The sequence below is a fragment of the Perca flavescens genome, chromosome 6 (genome assembly GCF_004354835.1).
Source record: "Perca flavescens isolate YP-PL-M2 chromosome 6, PFLA_1.0, whole genome shotgun sequence".
Classification (NCBI taxonomy): Eukaryota; Metazoa; Chordata; class Actinopteri; order Perciformes; family Percidae; genus Perca; species Perca flavescens.
The window spans coordinates 21,174,432-21,185,835 of record NC_041336.1 but is presented as its reverse complement, the minus strand read 5'-3'; the positions used below and the strand labels follow the sequence as shown (position 1 = coordinate 21,185,835).

The 11,404-nt window shown below is 40.6% G+C and overlaps 1 protein-coding gene across 1 annotated transcript; it reads left to right on the top strand.

Annotated features, from left to right (window-relative positions):
- skap2 (src kinase associated phosphoprotein 2) lies at positions 1-10,383 on the top strand. The gene is made up of 13 exons (XM_028581772.1): positions 1-195; positions 592-697; positions 829-854; positions 1,236-1,337; positions 2,122-2,202; positions 2,539-2,622; positions 2,761-2,885; positions 3,251-3,314; positions 3,551-3,673; positions 3,881-3,958; positions 5,715-5,839; positions 9,946-10,049; positions 10,163-10,383. The coding sequence occupies exons 1-12, from the start codon at positions 156-158 to the stop codon at positions 10,036-10,038; spliced, it is 1,047 nt and encodes a 348-aa protein (XP_028437573.1). The 5' UTR covers positions 1-155; the 3' UTR covers positions 10,039-10,049; positions 10,163-10,383.
- Positions 10,384-11,404: the final 1,021 nt, after the last annotated feature.

Here is an 11,404-nt window from a genome sequence, read left to right as displayed (position 1 = left end):
GTGTTTTTTTCTGCAGAGAAACTGTGTGGTGGTCAGTTATAAATAATTAGCAGATTAACTTCCGTGTCCGTAAACTCATTGCTGCTTCCGTATCGTGTGAAGTGTTTTGCGCCGCCGGACTGTCCACCGCTGTCAGGAACTAAACTCTCACAACAATGCGTCCGATTCCCGAGGAGTTAACAACTCTCATTTCAGGTAAAACCTTCAAAAATGATTTATTTGCACACAGTGGGCTGTTTTTCGTGTTCATCGAGGGCTTGTGTCCCCAAACCCAGCTTTAAAGAGACCGTTTAGTAAAAGAGGAAGCGCAGTCTCAATGTCTAAAGTTTTTAGTCAGATAAGCACTTTAGTCCAGTTGCAGCTGGTCAACACAGCATTGCTGCTAATTCTTACTTTACATGCTGATGAGTATCAAACAATGCGCGCTTTGACGTCAAAGCTGCAAGCTGCTGTGCTGTGCTTTTGAAAGGTAATCTGATCTCCAGCAGTAGCCTACTGGGCCGTTTGACTGGGAAGATAAAACACCACAATCAGTTAGTGATAGCAGATTGTATGAAGGATTTACCTGGTATTTTTTTGTTTGATTTTTAGACCTAGAATATTTCCTCTCTGATGGATTAAAAGGAGAAAATCTAAGCAAAAAGGCAAAGGAGAAGAGGGAAGCCTTCATCAAACGGATTAAAGAGGTCAAATTGGGGTATGTCTTTTTGCATAGTTAGTTTCCTGTGTTTTGGAGTTTTGTTATAAATGTGTCACTTAAGTGACTATTTAAAGATTCTAATGCAAAATGTGAAAATTGTTAACATCCATTTACTGTCTCCCCAACAGTTTCCCACAAGATTTCAAGGACAGAAGTGAGTGTTACACTGGGGCCACACTATTTTATATCCAGTGGTTCCCAACCTGAGGGTCGGGACCCACACAATAGGTCACAACATGAATCTAAGGAGTCACAAGAGGAGTTGAATTTATTATATTGTGATATAATCCTTAAATGATGTTTACCAACTCAGAATATAAGATCAATTTTGATACACAATTCTTTTCATACATTTCTCTATTATTTGCTCCTTTTTTTAGGTACTGTAATACAGTACCTAAAAGCATAATATGCTTTTAAAACTTCTCCAAATAGTGTGACAAGGGAAAATCACTCTTCAAATGAAATGCTTGCACCTCATAGATACGCACAACAGGTTGGGAACCACTGTGTAAAAATATCACATGTACAATAGGTGGAGATGATGAGGAGGATGATGAGGAGGAAGTTGACAGCAACAATGATGCGGGGTCGCTGCTGTCTGAGCGCACAGACAAGGATGAAGAAGCTTGCGAAGGTAAGCCACAAGCACTTATCAGACATTCACAAGTTGACTTGCTAACTGATAACTGTGGATTAAAGTATTGGAAATTGCATGTTGTCATGAAAGTACAGGCTAGAAATCGTTGGGTCTGCTCCTTGGAGAAAGTGACTTTGAGTGGCACAATGAGGGAGACATTCCAACTGTAACTTGGCAACATACTTTGGAAGCAATTTGGGGGCACAACTGCTTCTCCCACCACCTCTTTCACCCCACCCCTTTGACAGCTAGAGCATGCTTTATTGCTCTCAGCCACAGTCTGGGGACTGAACATTACTGCCATGGTTTGTAGTTTGAGAAACAACATGCCTCAATATACAGTAGCTTTAACCCTGTATGCCCCATCATGGCAATATTTAAGATGTTGTGTTTACTTTAATAAACAGAGTATCAGGGAAATCCTTGTGAAATGGCTGTTAGTGGTCTGGGGTTTATGGGCTTCAAGCAGCTGCCAGTTTTATGGCTGCTCTTTCACACAAAACAACTTTGACACAGCAGTTGAACATTTGCATTGAAGTTGCACGCTGCAAGGGGAATCTCCTCCAGTGAGAGGCAAAACATTGCTTAGTGGAGCCTCCGTGGATTTTGCTTCTTATTTTAACATCAGTGAAACAAATGATAAACATATGTGAAGAATACATGACGTAAGTCAGAAACCCAGCTGTTTATCTTTTAAGATTTTAAAAACAAATGTAATTTTCACTTTTGCATATTTAATACACTTTTGAAAGGATAATGGGTTTCCTCAACTGTTCTCCAGGTGCCCAGCAGTCCCCACCTGTGGCGGCTCAGGACCTGACGTCTGTCTGTAAAGCGGGATACCTTGAGAAGCGCAGAAAGGGTGAGTGCTCCGCTAATAAGATACATAGACATGTTTTAATGGACAGGATGTCGCACACTTACATTTGCCATCTCCAAAAGAATATTGATATTGTGTTTTGACCTACAAGGACCTCTTCAGGCAAAACATCCATGTGAACAAAAAGCTGGATTTTTTCCGTATAAAGACAAAAATGACAGCTCCACCTACAAATAGGCTATCACATGATATAACACCCAAAATCCCATTGGAATTTTCAATTTCTTTTGCAAAACACAGCTGTAATTGCCCTCTAAATAAACCAGAAAATGATCTATCTCTTGTAGTTTGAGATTATTCTTGGTTTTCCCTCCACAGATCACAGCTTTTTTGGCACCGAATGGCAGAAGAGATGGTGCGCTCTTAATCATCACACATTCTACTATTATGGCAGTGAGAAAGGTACTTTTTCCACACTTTTCATCCCACTCAATTATGAATCCCATACTGTTTGAGAAAATCCAAGTGGATGGATATTTGGCATTCTGCTGTTGTTGTATCTGAACCATCAATGATGATGTTTTAATTTCCTCTAACCAGACAAGCAGCAGAAGGGGGAGTTCAGTATTGACGGGTACACTGTCAAAATGAACAGCACTTTACGGAAAGACTCAAAGAAAGACTGTTGCTTTGAAATTACGGCTCCAGACAAGCGAGTCTATCAGGTACGCTTGTCTCATGATGATGATTTGAGTCACTGCTGTTCTAAGTGCATACTTCCTAATTGAAAACCTAATGTGGACTTGAGATGTGCCATGTTTAAAACTTGGCACGGAATGTGTGTACATGCACTTCATTAAGTCGTTATTTTTAAAAACCTATTCATTCATTTTACACTGCTGCCTTTGCAATGGCTCAATCTGACATGCATATTTAAAATGTCGAAATGAGTGTTTCTAACATTCAGGCTCTTCCATGTGGAACATTTTACTATGCATAAATGCAGTATTATTTGTTTATGTTAATTAATATATGTAGAACTGAACATTGCACTGATGGCAGTTTTCATTTCTTTCCTCTTTCATCACAGTTTTGTGCGTCATCGGTGAAAGAGGCGGAGGAGTGGGTGAAACAGATAGTCTTTGTTTTGAGAGGTTTGAAACATAATAACTTGTGTGTGTGTGTGTGTGTGTGTGTGTGTGTGTGTGTGTGTGTGTGTGTGTGTGTGTGTGTGTGTGTGTGTGTGTGTGTGTGTGTGTGTGTGTGTGTGTGTGTGTGTGTGTGTGTGTGTGTGTGTGTGTGTGTGTGTGTGTGTGTGTGTGTGTGTGTGTGTGTGTGTGTGTGTGTGTGTGTGTGTGTGTTCTAACTTTCTATTTTCCCCTGTTTGTAGATATGACGGGCATCATCCCAGAAGATGAAGAGGAGGAACAGGAACTGTACGATGATGTTGGAGCTATAGAAGATACAGCTGACTCTGAGCCGATCGACGAAGACATCTATGAAGAGCTCCCAGGTCCGATCCATGCTTTGTATCACTGTGACGATCTGTGTTGTCTTACAGAACATGACAAATTGGATGGATCTCTTTTGATAGTTTTTTTATTTTTTTATTCAAAGGGTTCATTTTCAGCTATTGCATATTTCTCTGCCCGCAACTTAGACAGAGGAGCATAGCTTTTAAATGATTATACACCAATCCATCAATATCTTGTTTCTCCAGAGGATGACCTGCCCGCTCCAGCAAAGCCTCCTCCAAAGGTGGAACCAGCCAGCAAACCTGCTCCTCCTGCTGCTTCAGGTACACGGTACCAAAATTAGTGTTTGGACTGCATGGATATGAGTGGTGTATTTAGTTTTTGGATTAGAAGATAGTAAGAAAGGATGGGACTGTGATCAACAAATTAACATTCTGTCACTTAATAGTTTTTTTTTTGAGCTGTGAGCAAACTTACCTATCTAAGCCACAGTTGAGAAGAAGTGACATTTACAGAGGAAGTTTCTGTGAACATTTGCAACTGACAGTTAACACAATGCTGGAAATAACTGTTGGCCTAGTTGGCCAACTTCCTTTTACAGTAAGTGACGTATTAAAGTTCTGCAAGTGCAAAAATAGCATGCTATCTATCTCCATCTACTGATCTATGTAAACATACCCACAACTAGGGCCCGACTGATATTGGGCTTTTTGAGACCAATATTGATTTTAGAGGGGAAAGATTCACGGATTACCAATATGTGGCCGATATAGTGACGTTTTGAGCTGGAATGGAAATAAACTTCTTCTATGTGGATTGTGTACCTATCTTGCACCGATATGACTATGCAAAGGTACTCGGAAGGCTGCTTTCTGCTTTATTAAAGAATATTTATCATTATTATACATGCAATGCATTACATTGTCAACCAATTCTGAAAATGAACACTGAGAAAATGAAGAATAAATAAAAAATAAAAATAAATAGCTAAATTAAAATCCTGTTCAGTATAGGTCAGTTGTGGATGAAAGAAGAAATAAAAAATAAAATAAATAGATACAGTATATGACACCATTTCTAAATCAAACCTTTTTTTCTGCATCATATGTTCTTTAAAAAAAGGTTTTTGTATTGGTGCGTATCCGAAAAACAAATATGGCGATACCGATAGGTCTGTGATGGGCCAATATTGGCCGATGGTATCAGCCAACCGATATATCTCTAGCCCTACACACATTAGCACACACTGGGGGTCACTTACAAACAGGAAATCGTCCCACTTCAGATCAATAATTAGGCTGAGAGGTGGAAACTCTTAACTGCTTAGACACTAGCTGTGTCCTTATTCCCACTACTTACTAATTGTATACAGCATTCTATAATATAATATTTATAGTGTGCTGTTTTTTGCAGTTAGTAAAACAAAAATCACCATACTAACAGAAAATTATGCATTACATACAATCTGCTAAGACAAAACGATTATGTTGATTACCGTTTGATCATTTTTATCTACAAAATTTTAGAACATTTTTAAAAAATGTCTAATTTCCCATAGTCCAAGTTGAAGTCCTCAAATGTCTTGTTTTGTTTGACCAACAGTCCAAAACCCAAAGAGACTTTAAAGAGTTTAAAATGATTAAAAAGAGAAAATCCAAAAACCAGAGAACTTTTGATACTGAAAATAAAAAAAGAGACTAAGCTAGATAATAATTATTTTGTTTTTTGAGGTGTTCCTGGAGCTGTTTTACCTCCATTCACAATTAGTCTTTGTCCGTGTGGGAGAATAACGTCCATCAACAGCACACTCAAATCAGTGTTTGTAGTTTGCATACTCACTGTTTTGAGTAAATTGTGTCTCTTTGCCAGTGTGAACATACTACATACTCAAAACCTAGCATTTAGTATGAACTTGGCACACAGCTGCTGTCTGCCTCAGTTCTGTTTTAGGCTCTCCACTGCCTCCTGTTGGTTTTGCTGCACACAAACAATCACTTCTGTGTCAGACCTGTACACTCAATGTGTTATACTCTCAGTAGAAAATAAATCTTTTGTGTATCTTTCCCCTTTTCCATCCAGTCAATAAGAGCACAGATAAGAGCACAGACTACCCCAACTTCTACCAGGGCTTATGGGACTGTACAGGAGACCACTCTGATGAGTTGTCCTTCAACCGTGGAGATGCCATCTATATCCTGAGCAAGGTATGTTTAGGGGAACCCTCCTTGTCAGAGGTAAAACATTAATTTGTCCCTTGCTGAGTGTTTTCATGATGCATGGGGAAGCCAGGATGAGCTCAAACCCAACTGTGATGCGACAAGGTTTGTAGTCAAAGGGATTCTGCTGGTCTCAGACCACCTAAAGTGAGTTTATTTCTCGGCCCTCAGAGGAACCGACTGTTCATATCCTTTACCAGCAGCACCTGGCCCACCGCCTGGAGGTGGACGGCTGATGGTAAGAGGCAGACGGGGCTAGGTTCTCTCTCTGGCACTGTGATGGGGATTAGTTGTGTCACAACGGAAACTGTTTTAGTACTGCTGGCGGAGGCTGGGCTTAGCTGGCACACAGCGCCATTCCATCACTTCCATCTGGACTGTTTCAGCACGCTGCTGCCATGCCAGGCGGTGAGCAGCACTCAGCCCACACACCTCTTAGACGTCTCTCTCACCTCGCCAAATAGGAATGTGTGTTCTCAGGAAACCCAGGCTCAGTCCACCACTCTGTTTCAGAGCAGGTGAGGACGTGTAGTGGACGCACAATTTCCGAGGCTTGTCGGCTAGGCGTGGGTGCCAGTTATTGAGGACTGAGGGGCCGTTCTTTACCTTTATTATGTAACTAAACAGGAGCCCTTTTGTGCTTAACTGGTTCATATGAATATCGAGTTGGATTTTGATGTAATTCATTTAACAAGCTTGTTTTTGAACACTGCCCTGTAATAAGTTAAGGAATTGTATACTTTTACCGATGCATGTCGACCCTGTGGTTTGTGTGAAGAAAAGAAGAAAAAGGTGTGAAATGTGCACCATCTAGACTGGCTATATTTCCTGTCTGGTTTGGGTTGTAGGGGGCAAGTCAAAGGAGACACACTGCTGTCAACTGGCCTTTCCAAATTCAAGTCTGCCATCTAGTGGCACCTCAAAGCCATTAAGACTTAAAACGTGACTGATGAGCTCCAAAAATTATTTATTTGTAAAAACCTGAATTATAATTTAGACTAATAATTACATTTCTTTTTCAGCCAGGATCATACGATGTAGTCTGCAACTACAGATTAGTTTTTTTTTTTATTAATTACGGTTTATTTTTCTGATTTATAGATTAAATGCATAGTCTATAAAATGTCAGAAAATAGTAAGCCTAAGGTGACGTGTTTAGATTTTTTGTCTGACCAGCAGTACACAATCTAAATAAAAAGGCATACATTTTTCACATTTGAGCAGCAGAGACATGCAAAAAATTTTGTTTGAAAAAACAAAAACGACTCAAGCAAATGATAGATAATCAAAATTGTTAATCTACTCCTGACCAGCTAATTGATTAATTGATTTAGCACTATGGAAGGAAACCAATGCACAAAGCAGACAGACACCATCAATGGTCATTGGCCAAATGCCTGTTTATGACACGTTCTTCGTGTGTGGAAAAGGACCAAGAATCAAGTTGCCCTTTCACTCAGACTGGGAGTGCTATTAGCTGAAACCTTGGTGTTGGGGGTTGTGGCCTGCTGCGAGGGCAATGACCATAAAACCTGTCTGGACTGCAGCAGCCAGCTGCAGCTAAAGGGACAGTCGACCCCCCGTCCCCCCCCAATTCTCCTTTCTCCCTCTTCCCTGTGTCCCTCCCCCATTCCAGAGGCCAGAAATAGCTGTAGTGTTACAGCTGCGAGACCCCCCAGTCAGGACCCCGGGTGTTGATTATAGGGCCTGACTGGAAGTGAGGGAGAGAGTGTGTTGTCCGGATATGCTGCACCGCCCCTTCATCTCCCCCCAAGTCACAGCACATAAAACAAATCAAGGGATGTAACATTTCACTTAACCCGATAGATGGGCTAGATGGGTTGATAAAAAGTAAAAGCTGTGTAAACATGTTGCCGCTGTCGTTATCGTGCCTGCACATCTTTTCACCTTATCACTTGTTGTACGGTTTGTGCTTGTAAGCCAAAGCTTCAGCTGTGGAGCGTTTCATTTGGACAAAGTCATAAAATGATGGAACAGTTTATCTGGTTTTATGTTAATGTGTGTGTGTAGTCACAGTGTGTGGCATCATTAGTCTTCCACAGCTCCGTATAGGTGTTCTCATGTTGTGTCCCACACTCACTCAAGTAGGACTTATTTGTCAGCCAGAACTACACAATGAGGTGTTGCTGTTTTTCAAAGGCTAGCTGCAGGAAGTCATAACGTGCACCCACACACACTCTGTTTACATGCACTTCATGTCAATCTGCTATATTATCCCTCAGGGGCTTGCACAATCATGTTTGTTTCTTGTGATGTTTAATTTGCTGTTAATAATTTAAATGTACTGATTATTTTTTACTGTATGCATGTCCTGTGTATAAATATTATACATGGAAAGCAAGTCAAGCACCTTTTTTTTTTTTTTTCCCCTGAAGTGTCACGTGATGAATGATCCACCAGACAACGGACAACTATTGTTGTAATTTTCTTGTGTCTAATACTACCATAAGATCACTACCATTCAATACTCTCTCTTGGGAATAACTGGACACAGATGTGGTTCTTCCTCATTCCCGAGTTTTGGCATGGATTTGAAACATTGTGCAGGTTCCTTTTCCTTCAACCTTGTCAGATCGTGATCTCCAGTTCTGATTCATGCTCTGGGAAGACTTTGATGTGAGGTCAGGCTCTTGGCCAGAGAGAAAGAGAGAGGGAGGTATTCTCCTCTTGTCTCAGATCTCTCCCCACAGTGTCCCCCTCACATCTCCGCATCCTGACAGCCATTTGGAGCTATTACTTGTCATGCTGTGACAGATTTATGTCTGATGTGCTTTACGCACACTGAGGTTTTTGTGTGGAGCGGAGGGGTGTGTGTGCAGTCTCAAAACCGACAGGCAGGACAAGGAACAGGAGATGTAAAGTTGTTGATGGGATATAGATGTTGTTTGGGAGGTGGGAGTAAACAGTGAGTGAACAGAAGAGATCTTGTGAATAGTTAACAGGTAATACTGGTAATAAAAGTGCTTGCAGCCAATATTAGTGAGATGACAGGGAATTAGGGCCGGGGAGAGCTGGGGAATGACATGCAGCTAAGGTCCCCAACCGGACACAAACCGGGGATGTTGTAAGTCACGGTTGGCATCCTAAACCTATGCCACCAACGCACCATATTCTTGCTAGACGCATTGCCAGACCTATCTCCACAGCGCTGCAGAGTAAGGTCTGGCTACACCACACATACATTCTAGGATGGGAAAAAAAACTCTGGGCTGTTGGCATTTCTTTAAACCAAGAAAAAAAAACACCACATACAATATTAAATGAAGTTAACTGTTCACACAATATAGTAACGTAAGGTATTTGAATAGCATTCATAGCATATCCCCACCAATCATTCCCAAAACATCCCAGTTAAAGAGTAAATGCTGTAAACATATTCTTTGTAAATCTTTACAATCATTCCCCTAAAGAAACGAGCAGGCCTGCCCTATTGCACAATCCAAATCTTCTCCAAAATTTTCCATATTCACTGTGTAGCTTGCTAGCTCAATGTATGTTGTTGTTTCCCAAAGTGAACACAGTTTGAGAACGGCAACACACAGAGTGAAAGCAGAGGGACATCCGGCATGTACCAGGCAATTATCCTGGAAATGTACTTCCATTGATCCAGACTATATCCTCACTAATTCTGACTTCATCTTTTAAACATACTGTCAGTCTCAATGACACCAAAGTAACATAGCTGCTTTCTGTACATATGGAGCTTTCCCATTAGACAACATTTTACATCAACCTCATTTTACATCACCTCAACTTTGTGGTGTGATGATTTAAGGTGATATTTACTGATGACTACATGAATTAAAGAGATTTCCGCCGCAGGCTAAAACCCCATCTCTTCCGACTGCACCTTGGCGAAGAAGGTGATGGTTAAAAAAAATGGATAAAAATGCACTTGCATGTTTCACTTACATGTGGCACTTTGTAGTTTGTCTTATTTGAAGCTAGCACTTATTGGAAGTCGCTTTGGATAAAAGTGTCTGCTAAATTAAATGTTATGTAGAGATGAGGAAATGTGTTTCCTCAAGACACTCTTATCATTATCTTAATGGTCCAATTTGTCCCGTTTTCAGGAGTACCAGAACTATGGCTGGTGGGTTGGAGAGAAGAATGGAATTGTAGGAATCGTCCCCAAAGATTTCCTGATGGAACTTTACGCTATATAAATACACCCCATGTAAGTTGCTCAGACCTCATGACTGCACTGAACAAGTTTCTTCCACTTGTTTGAATATCAAAATATATAACTGGAGGTAATCCACTATATTTAAATGAATGTGTTGTTTTCAGGATCATTCCCTCTCCTATCCACAAGAGACTGATGACTGGATGAAACTGTTTTCATATGACTGAAATACATATTTGAAAGTATATTTCTACATTATCTGCATGTTTCACGGCTTGTTCATATGTATATCCTATCCAAGATAGATATAGTTTTGACACTAGATAGTAGTTTTTGGTAAATTCTGTAATTGCAAATGGTAAGATTAAAAAACGATTTAAACATATTGGTTGTATCTGAGCATTTGTTTTTTCAAGATTTAACATGTGATTTAAGCCACAAGGTGGCAATAGAGTCTCTTCAAAGGTCATAGATTACTACCTCGGTAACAGATGTTCGAGACCAAAATGCCACATGCCAGTTTTTCTTTTTGTTGCTGTGGGACACCCATTCTGGATGGAGGTTTGTTTTCTGGAGGGAAGAAACATTAACAATATCAGGCCAATGCCAATATCAAATCCTGTGTGCACACCAAATATGTGTACACAACCCCTGGATAAATTAAGAAATATTTATTTCTGTTTAAAAATTAGTTTATTTATCTGGTCAGCACTTTAGTTCCAAGCTTCAAAGGGACACTGGGCTTATTTTATGGCACCTGAGAGACTTTGCTGGGCAGAGGATCACAGCGTGGCAGATGGTTGGCTGTGCTGCGTGCCTGAGTGAAACGCCTGAGGTACACTAATAAGACAGCCACCCACACAGACAGCAGGGATGCTTATCACCCTCTGAGGGGCTGTTTGACAGCAGGCGAGGTGGCGTTAGCTAGGCATATCCCTCTGAGGTTACATACATACTGTACATATCCTTTTACAGCCTCCTCACTGAAATACCAAAGTTGTACTACACTTTTATCTATCAGGGTAATCCACTCCTTTTGGTGTGTTGTGGACAAAATGGGCCTTGTCAAGGTTTTCTCAAGGATGAGAGAAAATGGGAAGGAAAATGCATTCATTAACCAATAACTCTCCCTCATCCCTCTATTTTTTTTCCCCTTGCTCCTGTCTCTCTGTTTTGTTCCTGTTGAGTGATGGGCTAGTCCTCTGTCCTCTGGGTGACATTCAAAGCCAATATAAATCCTGCTCTTTACGGTATAGTGCAGCGATAAAGACTCTCTGCTAATTGGAGATGTAATGAATTATCATAATTAGTTATTGAGTATACTACATTGGATAAAGAGAGCAAAGTATTTTGAAGGGAGGAAAGGCATGGACAGTAGTGAAACAATGTGATGTTCAGTGTGTGTG